The 16,312-nt window shown below is 33.7% G+C and overlaps 3 protein-coding genes across 6 annotated transcripts; 2 read left to right on the top strand and 1 right to left on the bottom strand.

Moving 5' to 3' along the window:
• Positions 1-542: 542 nt before the first annotated feature.
• Positions 543-3,174, bottom strand: LOC102602709 (protein RTF1 homolog). Of its 3 annotated transcripts, none has more exons than XM_015308667.1 (2): positions 3,065-3,174; positions 543-2,684 (listed from the first exon to the last, which is right to left on the bottom strand). In XM_015308667.1, exon 2 carries the CDS (start codon positions 2,632-2,634, stop codon positions 676-678), a length of 1,959 nt encoding a protein of 652 aa, XP_015164153.1. In that variant the 5' UTR covers positions 2,635-2,684; positions 3,065-3,174; the 3' UTR covers positions 543-675. The 3 variants fall into 3 exon arrangements, with proteins under 3 accessions (XP_015164153.1, XP_015164154.1, XP_006347073.1); XM_015308668.1 differs by having other exon boundaries at positions 543-2,672; XM_006347011.2 differs by having other exon boundaries at positions 543-2,656.
• A 3,653-nt stretch (positions 3,175-6,827) lies between these two features.
• LOC102602367 (bifunctional epoxide hydrolase 2-like) lies at positions 6,828-9,657 on the top strand. Of its 2 annotated transcripts, XM_006347010.2 has the most exons (4): positions 6,828-7,252; positions 8,450-8,617; positions 8,698-8,933; positions 9,224-9,657. In XM_006347010.2, exons 1-4 carry the CDS (start codon positions 6,965-6,967, stop codon positions 9,474-9,476), a joined length of 945 nt encoding a protein of 314 aa, XP_006347072.1. In that variant the 5' UTR covers positions 6,828-6,964; the 3' UTR covers positions 9,477-9,657. The 2 variants fall into 2 exon arrangements, with proteins under 2 accessions (XP_006347072.1, XP_015164152.1); XM_015308666.1 differs by lacking the exon at positions 8,450-8,617.
• Positions 9,658-11,907: 2,250 nt separating this feature from the next.
• LOC102602039 (bifunctional epoxide hydrolase 2-like) lies at positions 11,908-14,925 on the top strand. Its single transcript, XM_006347009.2, has 4 exons — positions 11,908-12,285; positions 13,268-13,435; positions 13,540-13,775; positions 14,416-14,925. The coding sequence occupies exons 1-4, from the start codon at positions 11,998-12,000 to the stop codon at positions 14,669-14,671; spliced, it is 948 nt and encodes a 315-aa protein (XP_006347071.1). The 5' UTR covers positions 11,908-11,997; the 3' UTR covers positions 14,672-14,925.
• The last annotated feature ends 1,387 nt before the right edge of the window (positions 14,926-16,312 follow it).

Below are 16,312 nucleotides of genomic sequence, written 5' to 3'. Positions count from 1 at the left end.
AAAAAAAAGTTTTTTTTTTTTTGAGAAAATATGCAGCGATTTTTATTTTTGTTTTGTCAGAAGCCCTTTTGGTTAATTTTTTTTTTGATGTGCTGTTTTAGTTTTTTTAAAGAAAAAAAAGCAGCGATTTTTAATTTTTTTAAAAAATTTTTTTTTTTTACAAAAGCAGCGATTTTGTCATTTTGTCAGAGGAAAATCGCTGCTGATGCAGCGATTTTGCCCTTTTGGCTAAAATAAAAAGTGATGTGCCCTTTTGGAATTTTTGACCATTTTTTTTGCCCTTTAGGCTCCGGACTCGCATTTTTTTGGGGTAATTTATCTAGGTGCTGGTACTACATCGTGTCTCTCTTGAAATTTTTAGGACAAGTTCTAAGTTTTCACCAGAAATTATAATATCCAGAAAAATCGAAGAGCTCAGACACGACTTTTTGTGAGCGTATGGGAGGTAAATACTCGGAATTTTTGAAAAATAAAGAGTGTGCTATTCTCAGTAAAGCTTAAAAGACCTCTGGTAGACCAGGTCCTTGTTGTAGAAGCATAAATTGAAGAACAGTCTCAACATATTTGATATAGCAGTAACTGTACTCTTAATTCACAGCTAGTACATGAATCCCCAGTAACAACAATTCAAAGGGAAGAACAATTCATTTGGCTTAATAACAAAAGCAGTAAATCTCAAAGGAGTCCTCTCCTTCTCTTGTAGTCACTAACACTTAAAGTTAGTGCATGTCTTCTCCCATCGTTCTCAGGAACGCTACATCCAACAGTTGCTTCTATCCTCTGTTTGCGAGCCATGAATCCTGCTTGGCCTCCTTGAGACCCTCCAAACTTCTGAAGTACAGCCAACGAGATAGGCAGATCGAAATCATGTAGCGTATTTGATTCTGTTCCTTGATCTACTGGAGCATTTGTGTCCACCAACTTCCCAGCGCCTGCTGCAGCCTGCAAGGCTGCTGCTGTAGCTGCCATTCCTCCGTCAGCAGTTCCACTAGCCCCATTGTTATCTTCAGCTGCCAATGCTGCAGCAGCAGCAACTTCACCATTGGATGCACCTTCTGCTTCTTCATTAGCACCTTTTGCAAAATAATTTGTAGACCTAGTCCACCTTCTAGAGAAGGGGTCATACCCAGCCTGACCAGCTTTCAACAGTTGATTCACTGGTCTGAGTTCTGATGCATTTTTGAAATTCTCGACCCTATTCTTCCGGTTCATCTCAGCTAGCCTGCGGGCCTTGTCATCTTTCTCTTGAACCTTCCTGCTATCGTCCAGTTCCTGCAGTCTTGCCTTAATCCTCTCCACCTCTGCTTCATCATTCTTCATTTTGGCCACTTCCATATCCCTCCTCAAACGATCCTTCTCAGCAGCAACATTAAGTGGCCTCCATGTTGCAGATTTTTTCTGCTGCAACATCTGCTTTACAGTGTCAGCAGAGTAAACAAATGTGTTAGATTTCTGTATGGCCTCTTTTTTTTCCAACACATCTTGTTTACTAGGCATACGACCACCACTTCGTTCTACTTCCCTTACCCACTGATCAAACTCATCCCTCAGAGGAGGAGAGTCTGAAACCATAGCCATCTGCCACCTAGCAGCAGAGTTTTCATTGCCCCAAACAACATTTAGAAATTTGGATGTGGTTTTATTTTCTAGCTTGTATTGTCGATTAGGATCTGAAGAATCAACATTGCGGACCACACAGAGCCTATAGATAGGACCAGACCTTGACCTCCCAATGCCAACTCTTACGAAGCAACCCACAATTAACTCATCAAAGAAGGGCTCCATAAACCATTTTGCCAGTTTTGAACGACGAATAGAGATTTCTTTTATATCCTCAAACGTTGGCAACTGTGACTCCGGTGATGACTTGTCATCATCACTGTCATCCATTCCATCATCAGCTGATGAATCTCCTTCATTACTATGTGAATCACTTTCTCCCCTGGTAGGACTACTACCTAGGGTTGCAGCTGTAAAACTTCTACGTTTGATAGGTGAGTAACCCCTGCCTCCAGAACCTTTTCTAGCTGCATCCCTCAGCTTGAATTGACCCTCAGGATCCTGCTGCTGTCTTGCTCGTTTTGCTCGTATCTCATTCAATGCATCATCTCTGTCAGCTGCCCTATCCAAAGCTCTTGTTGATGAGCGCATGCCACGAGAATGTGAAGGAGGTGAACTTTGTTTCCTTGGTTGGGCCCGATCCTTGATCATTTTGTCGTGCAGACTCCTGTCAGATTTCTTCGCTGCACGATCAGTCAATATCATTTCTCTTTCCAGTTCAGTCATCTGAGCAAGCTTTTGCCGGTCATCATCGTCCTTGTAAAGATCACTGCCAATAGAATCATCATCACTCTCATTGCCATAACCATCTCCATCATTACCTTCTCCATGACTGCTATGATCATCATCTCTTTCTTGAGGGTCCAATCTCTTCTTAAGAGGAACTTGTGAACCAGAAAGCTTTCGACCTGAATACCCACGACCATCATCAGAGTCATCATCCCTGGAATCACTTCCATCATCAGAATATGAACTCTTGTGATGTCTTCTAGATGATTGAGGTGGACGATTCCTTCCACCAGTATTCGTTCTACCAGCAGCCTCCAAGAGCAAATCAGTTAACTCTTCTTCCATGGTCTTCTATTCCACTCAGCCACTTGCGAAAATAACAACTTCAAAAATCACTAAAAAAAATCAACAATTTCGACAAATTATAAACACAACAACAATCAATTTGACTATAACCTGAAAGGAGAACAACAAAACAACCAAACAAGGAAATATAAAACTCTCAGTCAAACCTCAAAGCACCGAATACTAACCCTAAGTCTGGATACAGAATACAAACCCCAAGTCTGGATACAGAATACAGTAGAACAAGGAATTAAACTATTCTGATGAGCAAATAAACAGATAAGCATTGATTCAGATCCATTCAACTCTATCAATCATTCTAAAATTTCAAATTTCTGTTCAATCAAGTCTAAAATTTACCATACACAAAATTGGCAAAGGAATAACAGAAAGAATACAAGTTTGCCGGAGAGAAGAATTAGATACATACAATTGATCCCGCCGGATAACGAGCTCGCCGGAGAGAAATGAGAAAGGAACAAATTAGGGCATAGCAGAAAATGGTTTGCAAGGCAGTAAGTAAGCCGTTTGGATTAAGATCCACTTTTTTTTCATTTTTCAATTGACATCAGAAAGAAATTGGGCTTGGGCTATTTCTTTTGAGTTAATAAATTTTGTAAATAGCTATACTTTAGTATCTAATTACAAGCATAGCGATAATTTGGATAATTACCAAATATTGTAATAGTTTGAAGTTGTTATAGTATAAGATAAAATAAAAATATTTAATGATGAAGCTTCAAACTTAAAATATTAGCCAATTTAATAAAGATTGATTAGCCAAATGAGTATTTAATGATTGTTTCAAAAAAATTATTAATAAAGTTACTAAAAGTCATAACACATTAAACGAATTTATAAGTATTCAAGAAATTGAATTTTAAATATTTTCATAATAAAGTTACTAAAAGTCATAACACATTAAACGAATTTATAAGTATTCAAGAAATTGAATTTTAATTATTTGTGAAAATATTTTAACAGACTAACGAAAGCCGTTTGAAATATAGGATAAAAAGGAAAAAAATTTCACACCAGCCTATTTTACTTATATACTAGAATAGTGGCTTATTTGTATCAATTTTATCTATGACGGTTCTCGGACTCAGTAGTGATTCCCATTACTTGCTTTTCTCTTTATATTTTCTTCTCGGATATTTTCCGCCATGCCGAAGATAGACGAGCTACAGATGAATAGCCCGAGGGAGCTATTGATAGCCGATCCGGGGATCGAGAAGATTCTGATGATGGTTTCTTATGTGATGTTATACCAATTTAACAACGAACTCGAACAATGTGTTCGTTCACTCACTTTTTCGTAAAATTCTGTTTCATCTAAATGAATTTAAGAAATAGATAATAATTTTTGGTATGATGATTTTCAATTTATGTGATGTATAAATAATATATTTATATATAAAAAGAGATAAATATCGAGCCCGTGCGCACACATACATTATTCATCTAGTAGTTAACCATAGGTGTGAATTTGATTGTTTGAAGAAAATTGTTTGAAAAGTTTCTCAAAGTCCAAGCATATTTAAAATGAATCAATAAATATTTAAGGAATTAACTTATATAATGCTCCTAGAATTTTCAAAGTTAACTACATGTGCGAATGTGATTGTTTCAAAAAAATTATTAATAAAGTTACTAAAAGTCATAACACATTAAACAAATTTATAAGTATTCAAGAAATTGAATTTTAATTATTTGTGAAAATATTTTAACTGGTCTTGAATTTGGAATTTAGGGTTTGAGATTTATGAAAACATATCAATTATGAATATGTAATTCGACTAGGAAAATTAATGACGAAAGGTTGATTTGTTTAGCTGCAATTTAAAAATTAATATCAATTGGATTCATTGATATTTGTTTTTTCTTTGATCAACTTAAACGATTATTGTGAGTTATAAGAATAATTGAATTCTACTTAGTTACAAGTAGGGGTGTGCAAAAATCGATTTAACCAATAAATCGAATCGAAAAAAACACTATTGATTTATTGATATTGGATTATTGGTCTAACGGTTTTTAAACGGTTTCACAAATTTTTTTATTGGGTTATTGGTTCGATTTTCGGTTTTATGATTTTTGTTAATGGTTAAATTGATAACCCAATAAAACTATACTAAATTTACTATTTTATCCCTAGACCAGTAAGCCCTAATTATATGACATTTTACAAACCTTATTACTTTAATCTCACCATTACTTATAACCCTAATTATTGTTTCATTCTGTAATTGCAAGCACACTTCTAACTTCAATATGCCAATTGCCTAGACTTGCTGAAAAATGATTGTTACTTTCACACTTTTTCCTTTGAATGTGTCTAAACTTGTAAGAAAAATGATTATTACTTTTATGATTATTACTTTCATGCCAAATGTTGGAAAAAATCATATGATTTATATGAAATTTTTCTTATCGTGTATATTCATATATATATATGAGTATTTTTTTATTGGTTAAATTGAAAACCGAACCGTTAAGTACCTTAAACCGATTAACCAAAAATCGATAAGAAAAATGTTATTGGTTTGGTTATCGATTTGACGTATTTACAAACCGAAAATCGATAAACCCAATAACACATAAAATCGAACCGAACCGACCGATGCGCACCCCTAGTTACAAGTAAGAAATAATAATGAAGAAATGAAAATTACACTTTTTTGTTTTTATATTTTTCATTTTTATAGAACTATATAAACTCAAACCATAGACTTTTTCAATAAAATAAATCAAACTGATAATCATTAAAACAATATGAACTTTTATAAAAACCCGACATGCATTATCATTTATTGTACTCAAATAGTCAAATTCTATATCTAGAACTACACAAAAATCAAAATGTCTAAAAGCGCAAAAAAATTTTTGTAACAAATTAAAATAAAGGAATTTGGTCTGTGGAGCTCTATTCTACTACCTAGAAACAAATGACTGACAAAGCATGAGAGATTGTTGACAAAAGAGAATGAACAAGCTATATATTTCAGTGGACGATACGACATGTTGTATATATGATGATAACGAAAAGGAATCTCAATTCTCACTGACATCTATTTTTTGAATGTAGGTGGACAATAACAGTGAAAGAAGAGCTGGAAAGATGGTCAGGTTGCAGAGTGTAGAGGAAGTAGGTGCAACCATGTTTATAATAGATAAAAGAGAGACATTGAAGATGATTCGAAAAAGAGTTGACAACAACAATTTCGGGAGCAAGGATCTACCACACATGAAAGGCATGAAATTGGAAACACTTCAAGGGAGTAAATGTAAATATGGATATAGTTGTTATACAAATAAAGAAGAAGATTATTGAAACTTGGATAAAACAAGTAAAAGGCTATAGGAAAGCTATGAAGTGCAGTAGTATAGTTTAGAAAATATGTAACTGACTTGGTGTTTTTCTTCCTGGTTCTGAGGTCGGAATAACTAACACTTAGGTTATGATTCCTTGGAGTGCTCTTTTCGTGTAAATATTGGTTGACTATGGTAATTTTTTTATGATTTATTAAAAGGAAAAAGAGAGAGGTTAAAACTAGTCAATTATTCAGAGAAAATGCAACTAAAGAGAACCCTCCGACTTTTTCTTTGTTGATATTACTATCTTCTTCTTTTTTCCGTATCATTTAAATGTTCACTTTCAAACTTGATTAATTAAAATTCAAAAATTCTTGCTTTAAATAATAGAAACAATTTATTTTATCAATCTTGGTTTAGTAATGATGAACAAACATCAACTTTATCTTATTCCCAAATATAAAATAAAAAAATCATAATTTTCCAATTCAAGAAATTGGACAAGTTAGTATTCATTTCATTCCATTTAATTGGTGCTTTAATTTCTTTCCCATGTATATAAAAAATAATGGAAAATAATAAATATACTATATAATTCATATTATCCATATTTATAAAGATAAATAATAAACTACTTTTTCCTCTTAAATAAATTATACTCATATTTCATTAATATTTAGGTACGATGCTAAACAATTCTTTCTATCTCAAGTTATGTTGTAAAACTTGAATTTCAAAAATCTAATTTTTTTTTTTTACATAAAATCAAACATAAAATATTTTTAAGTATATAAAAATTACAATTCACAATAATTAATAAATTAATATATTTTTTTATACACTATATAAAAAGTTAGGATGTAGCAAAAATTTATTTGAATCTCCAAATTTGGGAAGTTGTGAGCTAAATTGGACTGAGGAAGTATCAGCTTTGAATCTCCAACTTTTTAACATTTCCAAAGTCGGTCACTTTGGTGCCTCAGTTCTCAACATACTGAAAGTTTTAAAGAGAAAGATGGAAGAAATAGATCACAAATTCGTTGAAGTGAATGGTCTAAAGCTTCATATAGCTGAAATTGGAAGTGGGTTTTCCCCAGTTGTGGTATTCTTACATGGATTCCCTGAAATTTGGTATTCTTGGAGGTACCAGATGATAGCTGTAGGCAAAGCGGGTTACAGAGCAATTGCACCCGATTTTAGAGGATATGGGTTATCGGATCAACCAACTCAACCCGAGAAAACCACACTTCTCGATCTTGTCAGTGACCTCCTTGCGCTCCTTGACGCTCTCAGCATCTCTAAGGTATTCATTCAATCTTCTGAGATTTTTATGAGAGAGTCCCTCTCCTTCGGTAAAAAAGAAGGTTGGGTCGAGTCTCAAGTTATTTTGTTTTTAAATGAATCAGCAGTAACCATGCAGGTGAAAGTTTAGGTAGTAAACCAACTAAGCTACTTTTAAGACTTTTGAGGCTTGGGTTCAAAACTCAGCTGAGGCAAAAATGGGTACCTGTGCTTGGGAGTAGGAGGTATCCGTGGACTTATAGTTATAGGTAGAAGGTACTCGTGAAATTAGTCGAGGTGCTAAGGTAGTCTGGATACCACGATTATTGTAACAAAAGAAGGTTGGATCGAAATTGATGACCTGCATCTTTTTCTTTTTTTTATTCAGCTGCCATTTTCTGTTACTTTTGGAATAAAATAGAATATCTTTTGCAATTACTTGAGATAGTAGTAGTTGTATAAATCAAATTGCAGTTAATTTTCTTAAAAAAGAAGAAGCTTGAAAGCCAAAAGGGAATATTGATTGACTACTCAAATGATGATTGGTATCATTCTTTTTTTTTTTTTTTTGGAATGAAGGAAATAAGTAAAAAAGGAAAACTGGGCTATGCAACTTGCACCAAGGCACACTTAGCACTGATGCTATTGGTGGAGTTAAAACTTAAAAGAACAAAAAAAGAAGAAGTCGAAAATGTTAGTTAGGAGGTCTGTAAGAGTGCTTGAAGATGCTAAGTGTCAAAATCAAATGTTCTACGATTCAAGGAATGACGCGCTATCCTTATTACAGGGGAACCTAAGTTGTCTATTGCAAATGATGTATGTGAACTAGGACGAATATGTTTAGACTGCTTGAGTAAGCATAAACAGAAACTAACCTTTTTTAGCTTTAATAATTAAATACATTAGGATTTTAGTGAATCTATTTGCATTATTGCTCTAGTTAATTGCAACATAATCTCAAGCTTGTTATAACTTTAGTTATTCGGATATTGTATTTTGTTAACTTGCATCCTAAGTTTATACAAAACTATAGTCATTCTTAATTTAAAGCTTACATATAGTTATAACTCAACCAAAATGATCTTTTTCCTTGTTCTCGGTAATTTTAGGTGAAATAAGAACATATATGTTGGTGCTTTTTGTTCCCTTTGTCCTCTCTCGCTCTCTCTATCTCTTATGGCGTGTGTCTTTTCATCTCTTTGTATGTCCAATAATGTAGGTTTTTCTTGTTGGCAAAGACTTTGGATCTGCTATCCTCTCCCGTTTTGTTCTTCTCCATGGGGAAAGAGTCTCTGGAATTATTACCATGGGTGTGCCATTCGTGCCCCCACAACCTGCCAATTACTCTGAAAAACTCCCCGAAGGCTTCTATATTTCACGTTGGAGGGCATGTTTTCGCTTTCTGATTTACATTCTCCATGATATCAATCCTATTTCTATTTGATCTCCAAGAGATTTTCTTTGCAGGAGCCTGGGAGAGCTGAAGCTGATTTTGGTCGCCTTGACGCTAAAACTGTAGTGAGGAATGTATACATTCTTTTCTCCAGAAGTGAAATACCAATAGCCAATGAAGATCAGGAAATCATGGACATTGTGCAACCATCGACTCCTCTTCCCCCTTGGTTCTCCGAGGAAGACCTGGCTGCATATGGAGCTTTGTATGAAAAATCTGGATTCCGAACTGCATTGCAGGTTACTTATAGGTACCACAACAGCTTTTCTCTATCTCTCACTCATATGTTGCACAAAGTTGTTATATAAAAGGATTTTGCTTTGACGTCATTTACGACCCTGGTGAGGAGAGGAGACTTAAGAAAGTAACAGTACTAATTAAGCTGAAGTACTAGCCTCGTCGCTCCATTGTGTGTTTAACATTCATGAATTGACTGAAAATTTGAGTTTTATAAATTAATTCCATGGCTAGTTAGCTACTGACCGCTTTCCTTATATCATATTTTTCCTCTTGTTGATGATGAATTTCATTATGCAATAGGAGGTCAATGCATGAACAAGCCAACATTAAAGATCCAAGAATTCATGTTCCAGCACTGTTTATCACGGGCGAGAAGGACTATTTTCTGAAATTTCCAGGAGTCCAAGACTACATAAGTGGAGGACTCAAAAGTTTAGTCCCTAATCTGCAGATGGTTAACTTGCCAGAAGGAACACATTTTGTTCAAGAACAATTACCTGATGAGGTCAATCGACTCGTGCTCGACTTCCTCACAAAGAATAGCCAATCTTGAAAGTCATCAGCAAGGCTTTGCTGAAGAGTTTTCAACAGTTTGGTTTGTTGCATTTGTCTATGAAGCGTGAATGATCAGTCCATCTTTTATTAAAATTATTATGGGTGCGCAAGGAGATTCATCTGAATATCTCTTTCGTCGAAAATTATACAACATCAACAAGTTTAAAATTATTTTGGTCTAACTGTTAGGGGTCGTTTGGTTTGAAAATGAGTTATGATGGGATAAGTTATGTTGGGATAAGTTATGTTGGGATTAGTTATGATGGGATAAGTTGTGTTGGGATTATTTTTTATTGAGTGTTTGGTTTGTTGTATTCAAAATAATAAATTTTAAGAACAATTTATTTGTTTACAAAAATATTATACAACATCAACAAGTTTAAAATTATTTTGGTCTAACTGTTAAGGGGTCGTTTGGTTTGAAAATGAGTTATGATGGGATAAGTTATGTTGGGATAAGTTATGTTGGGATTAGTTATGATGGGATAAGTTGTGTTGGGATTATTTTTTATTGAGTGTTTGGTTTGTTGTATTCAAAATAATAAATTTTAAGAACAATTTATTTGTTTACAAAAATGCCCTTCATTAATGTAAAAAGTGATATAACAAAATGGTTGAAAGAGACATTTTTGTCATTTACCTATTTTATCCCGGGATAAGTTATCCCGGGATTACTATACCACCCTAGGTTAGGGATAACTTATCCCGGTACTAATTATTAATCCCGGGATAAGTTATCCCGAACTTGCCAACCAAACAACAAAATAAGTGGTACTATAATTTAATCCCGGGACTATTTGGTAGTATCCCTCACACCAAACGACCCCTTAAGGTGTTGTCTGGTTTGGATTTAGGCCTTCTTGGATTTTAATCCAAAGACGTCTCAACATTTGATTTTGAACTCATGCTTATAAGATCCTAACTTTCTTCTTTCCGTCTAACGGGGAATTTACCTAAGGTATAATGTGCACCTCTATTTCTAGGCTTACCTTCTGTCATGAGCGTCATAGCCTGGTTTAGTGCCAGTATTATTGGTTGTGTGTACCTATAGCTTCCAATTAACTACACAATTACATTAGAAACAAAAACAAGTAGAAATCTAGACGGATAAACGTACCTTTTATTTTTACTAAATTAGATAAAAGTGATTATTAAGTGGCAAATAAATACATACTAATTGAACTTGTCTTAGACAGGATAATGAATAACTCACTTGCTTCACAAACTTAACGTATGATTCTTTAATAATATTCTAATAAGTAGTAAGGATTTTCTTGAGACATGACTTCGTCAAAGAAGATGACAGATATATGATAACGTCCAGAATATCATACAAAATTAGCCCTACTATGAAAAAGATAATTTTATTTGATATATTATATCTATAGTCATAATTCTTAAAAAAAATTGTTAGACACTGTTTTTTTTTCTTATATATAGCCCTACAAGAAACTGATCAGATGAAATTGTAACTCACCTGTTAATTCATATAACTTTGGAACTAGTCAATAATTGTCCATATTAACTCGCATCATTTGATACCCCACCACCTAGCATTTAATGAAATTAGGCCGGCAAACCTATAATCAATAAAGAAAAAAAAATAGACAATGAAAAACACGATTATGAAATAAAGTCAATGTGATATACTATTACTATTATTTTTTTCGTCTTTTTTTATGAGAAGATGCTTGTCTAAACATAAGAATTAAAAGAAAAAAATAAAACCTTTGCTGGAAATTTATAAAAGATAAGATATAAGATATTTGTACTATTTAAGTAGCTATAAATTACTACAATGAAAAGTTTAAAAGAAATTATTTCTAAATATAAGAAATAATTACTTTAGTTTAAAACAAATTAAAAAGATAAAATGCATTAACTAAGACGAAACAGAGCTAAAAATTAGAGGGAAGCTAGAAGGTTAGGAGTGATTCGGCCGAGATGCGGTTATTTTTATACTTATTTTTTTAAAAAAATAAAAATTAATTACTATTAAAATTTATAAAGTCTGAATTTTTAGTCTAAACTTCCACTAATAATGACAACTATAAAATTATGTATAGCAAAAAGTTGCCAGGAATAATTTTATGAATTTGTTGATAGTATTTTGCAAAGATGCTTTTTTTTCTTAAAATAATCATCCGCATTCGTATTAGAATCAAACTAAATTCTAATATTTCGTTATTGAAAATTTCATTTTTAAGTAAAACGCTTATTAATAAAAACAATTTTATACTTAAGAAAACTCAAATTCGAGACTTATAATTAATGAAAACTAAATTCTAATTCGTTATGCAAAACCTCTTTTTAAGTAAAACACTTTTTATTGAAGACAATTTTATACTTAAGAAAACTCAAATTCGAGACTTGTAATTAATGAAAGAGTACTTGTCTAGGGGCAAAGATGCTTTTTTTTTCTTACTCACTCTATCTACTCCTCTATCTGCTTCAGGCTTTGAAAGTAATTATAAAATCCCAAACAAACTTGATCAATCTTCTTACAAATAGATCAAAAAATGGAAGAAATAGAGCACAAATACATTGAAGTGAATGGGCTAAAGCTTCATATAGCTGAAATTGGAAGTGGGTCTTCCCCAGTTGTGGTGTTCTTACATGGATTCCCTGAAATTTGGTATTCTTGGAGGTACCAGATGCTAGCTGTAGCCAAAGCGGGTTACAGAGCTATTGCACCCGATTTTAGAGGATATGGGTTGTCGGATCAACCAACCCAACCCGAGAAAACCACATTTCTCGATCTTAACAATGACCTCCTTGCACTTCTTGATGCTCTTAATATCTCTAAGGTACTTTTAATCTTCTTAAATTTTGCAAAAAGAAGTTTTTATAACTATAAACTAGATTAGTGTTTGAAGAAATCGTAATTATCTGGTTGATGTTGCTGGTGGGAGGTGACGGGTTTTCGTGGAATTTGTTGAGGTGCTGGCCCGGACACCATAGTTATAAAAAAAAAGTGTAAGATGAGACATAGGGTAGTAAAGAATTTCAAGTCTGCTATGCAGTTTGCATAAGGACGCATACCAAATGAACCTTTTTACTTGTCCACACATAGTGTTGGAGGTGTTAGAATTTAAATTCAGAATTAGAAATAACTCAGGGGATCGAAAAAATTCTTTTAAGTACTAGACGAGGTGTGCATAAGGTAGTCTGGATGATACTGTTATTAATAAAAAGAGTGTGTAAGTTACTGAAGTGTTCTAAACGTATTATTACTATATTTTTAGAACACTTCGGTAACTTAGATTTGCTTTGTTCAAGACTTGACAGACCATAAAAGATGGACTGATCATTCACACTTCCTAGACAGATGCAACAAACCAAACTGCTGAAAAATCTTCAACAAAGCCTTACTGATGATTTTCAAGGTTGGCTATTCTTAGTAAGGAATTCGAGCACGAGTTGATTAACCTCGTCGGATCATTGTTCTTGTACATAAAAATGAAAGTCCCGGGGAAGGAGGAGGGTTCAAAGAGGTTTGATGTAGTATTTGAACTAGCAGTCTTGTTGAATTGGACATACGGGATTCAGTTCTGACAAAAATGAAGAAATTACAAACTATATATCAAATTAAAATCAAAGCATTGACTCTTCAGCAACTATCAATAGATTTTGTGATTGGAATAGAATCTAACTTAGGTGGTCTAAGCTCATAATTCTTTATAGCTCGACCATATAACGTTTGCTGCTTGGATAGAAATTTTAGTTGTTATAAGTTGAAGATTATATCTTTGTTCCTATTCTCATCTCCATGCCTGCTCAATAATGTAGGTTTTTCTCGTCGGTAAAGACTTTGGATCTTTTGTCGTTTCGTATTTTTCCATTCTCCATAAGGAGAGAGTCTCTGGATTTATTGTTATGGGGGTGCCATTTTTGCCTCCAAAACCTCTTGAGTTTAAACAAGGCCTCCCTGAAGGCTTCTATGTTTCAAGATTTGGGGTACGTTAATACGTTTTTTATCTCTAATTTGCTTTCGCTATGATTATCATTTATTGCTCTCTCTTGGTCAATCTTGGAGATGTATATATTTTAATTGTTTGCAGGTGCCTGGGAGAGCTGAAGCTGATTTTGGTCGTCTTGACGCCAAAACAGTAGTGAGGAATGTATACATTCTTTTCTCCAGAAGTGAAATACCAATAGCCAATGAAGATCAGGAAATCATGGACATTGTGCAACCTTCAACTCCTCTACCTCCTTGGTTCTCTGAGGAAGACCTGACTGCATATGGTGCTTTGTATGAGAACTCTGGATTCCGAACTGCTTTGCAGGTTCCCTATAGGTATCATGCACAAACATCTACTGTATGTTTTGTTCTATGTTGCTCAGAGTCTTCAAAAATACCGTTGGGTGTGTGTCGGATTCTCCAAAACCTGTGTATCTTTGGAGGATCTGACACTGGTGCAGCAACATTTTTAATAGGAGGGTCCTAACAATATAGGTTTTATTTGAACCGGAAATTCCCCATTTACTACCCTCTTGTCTCATGTTCATACATTATACCAAGTTACCAACATCATTGTGGTAGTCATTCACAGCCCTGGTATGGAGATGCAGACTTTTTTTTCTTGATAACCGAGAAATACTCGAGGGGTAGTGGTGCACGGTTTAGAACTCGGTGATTAATTGGTCCGACCCTATACCAGGAGGCAGGAGAGGCAGACTTGAGAAATAATTAATCCACTGTGTTACTAACATTCATGAAACTACAAGAAAATTCAAGATATAGCCTTATAGGAATTGCACATGAGAGTTTGTGAGAAAATGCTTGAACTTTGTAAAATAGTCAAGGTGTTTGCAAGCGGACTCGAACCACCATTATAAAAGAAAAGAAATTATAGGAATTTTTTTTGTTGGTTGATTAATACTGAACACTTTCCTGATTTTTTTACCTTTCTTTTCTTGGTTGTTTATTGCAATAGGTCACTGCATGAACAAGTCAACATTACAGATCCAACCGTTCACGTTCCAGCACTGTTTATTAAGGGAGAGAAAGATTATTTCCTCAAATTTCCAGGAATCGAAGATTACATTAGTAGTGGAGTCCTCAAAAGTTTAGTCCCTAATCTGCAGATAGTTAACTTGCCAGAAGGAACCCATTTTGTTCAAGAACAACTACCTGACGAGGTTAATCACCTCGTGCTTGAATTCCTTACGAAGAATAGTAAGCTTCAGTAAGTCCTCATTGTTATTGCTCCGTCTACTAGGAACAGAAGCTCCAATAAGGCATTGTTATTGTTGTTGTCGTTTGTTGTTGCTCCATCTACTAAGAATAGAAGTTTCAAATAAGTTGTTTTTCCGAGTTCAGTTCAGTAAGTCCTAGTTGTGTTCTGCATGTAATATTTTGCTGCAGTGACCCTGCAATTCCTATAAAAAGCAGGCACTGAAAGATGAAATTACCATGTTATGAAAGCTTTGTTCCATCTCTCTTTCTTGCTATGTTATATTATGAAGGCAGAATGACCTGGGAGACCCTTGTACTTGGCTTCATTTGTCAGTTGAACCCTTATACTCACGACTTTGTTAACTGAACCGTTAAACTTACTAAAACACAATATTTTAAACACATTTGACCATTGACCGAACTTATGTGGCACTAATATTGCTGAGTTGGAAAAATACTTGACTGCACGCGCCTTAAAGCGAGTGAATATATATTTTTTATATTAAAAATCATTAAAAACTAATTTAATTTTAAAAAGAGAAAAAAATCAACCCATCAGCCCCCTATCCCACCCCACTCCCTCGCCTGCAACTTTTATCTTCCTTCAGCCCCGTAAAATTCAAATTTCTTCTCTATGAATCTTGGTCGATTTACACACTTTTAAAATTTGAATTTTCGAGTCTTGTTTGTGAAAGATTGAAGTTTAGATAATTTTGAAATCTTGAAGAGTAATGATGTATACTGAAAAAGTTGAAAAAACTTCACGAAGAATAACAAATGGGTTTTGTGAATTTATGAAATTAATTCAAAATTATTATGGAAAATTATTGGGTTTGTGTTGGTAAGCTTTTAATGTAAAATAATTTCATGTCAAATAGGAAGAATTAGACTAATTTGATATGAATTTAGTGCTCAATTATGAGAAAATATGAAGAACATGATATTGAAAATTTTAATGTGCAAACTTTTTTTTAACATTTAATTTCATATGTGGCATTAAAAATGACATGAAATTCTACAAAATGACGTGGAATTCCATGTGTAAGCAGTTGTGCTACACTCACACACATAGAATAAGAAAGGGATTTAAAGTATTGCGTTTTAGTGAGCTTAAGGTTCAATTGGCAAAGTCGTGAGTATAAGGATCTAACTGACAAACGGAGTCAAGTATAAGGGTCTTCTAGATTATTCTGCCTATTATGAATGTTAACTGATTACCTAAGAGTAGATTTATTCAACTTTTATTCGAATTCCCTTTTAGAGAGCAAAACTTAATCCTGCAAGTAGGGGTGTACAAAACCGAACCAAACCGCAAATCGAGTCAATTCGGAAAAAAAAACTCGACTAGTGGTTGGTTTGACTTGGTTTGTGTTGAAAAAAAAAACCTGACTATATTTGGGTTGGTTTGGTTTTAACTAAAAAAAACAATTCGAGACGAAACCAACCCGACATTATATATATAATTTTAAAATTTTATTTTATAAATAAAAATATTTACTTTGATATAATTTTAAATATTTCTTATACTTTTTCATAGTTTTTTATCTTTTTAATATATTATTTCAAGTTTGAAACTTAGAATTTTGAATGGTTCCATAAAGATTATAGTCCATAGATGTTGGTAATTATAATAAAACTTAAATCAAAATCAAATT

The sequence above is a fragment of the Solanum tuberosum genome, unplaced genomic scaffold (assembly GCF_000226075.1).
Source record: "Solanum tuberosum cultivar DM 1-3 516 R44 unplaced genomic scaffold, SolTub_3.0 scf00083, whole genome shotgun sequence".
NCBI classification, from domain to species: Eukaryota; Viridiplantae; Streptophyta; class Magnoliopsida; order Solanales; family Solanaceae; genus Solanum; species Solanum tuberosum.
The sequence above is the reverse complement of the archived record's forward strand: the minus strand, read 5'-3'. Positions and strand labels throughout refer to the sequence as shown.

Excerpts from the sequence above, each read along its gene's own strand:
- LOC102602709 (XM_015308667.1), bottom strand. The coding sequence starts at position 2,634 with ATGGAAGAAGAGTTAACTGATTTGCTCTTGGAGGCTGCTGGTAGAACG.
- LOC102602367 (XM_006347010.2), top strand. The coding sequence starts at position 6,965 with ATGGAAGAAATAGATCACAAATTCGTTGAAGTGAATGGTCTAAAGCTT. Across the intron at positions 7,253-8,449 it reads ACGCTCTCAGCATCTCTAAG|GTTTTTCTTGTTGGCAAAGA; the intron begins GTATTCATTCAA and ends CCAATAATGTAG. Across the intron at positions 8,618-8,697 it reads TCTATATTTCACGTTGGAGG|GAGCCTGGGAGAGCTGAAGC; the intron begins GCATGTTTTCGC and ends TTTTCTTTGCAG.
- LOC102602039 (XM_006347009.2), top strand. The coding sequence starts at position 11,998 with ATGGAAGAAATAGAGCACAAATACATTGAAGTGAATGGGCTAAAGCTT. Across the intron at positions 12,286-13,267 it reads ATGCTCTTAATATCTCTAAG|GTTTTTCTCGTCGGTAAAGA; the intron begins GTACTTTTAATC and ends TCAATAATGTAG. Across the intron at positions 13,436-13,539 it reads TCTATGTTTCAAGATTTGGG|GTGCCTGGGAGAGCTGAAGC; the intron begins GTACGTTAATAC and ends AATTGTTTGCAG.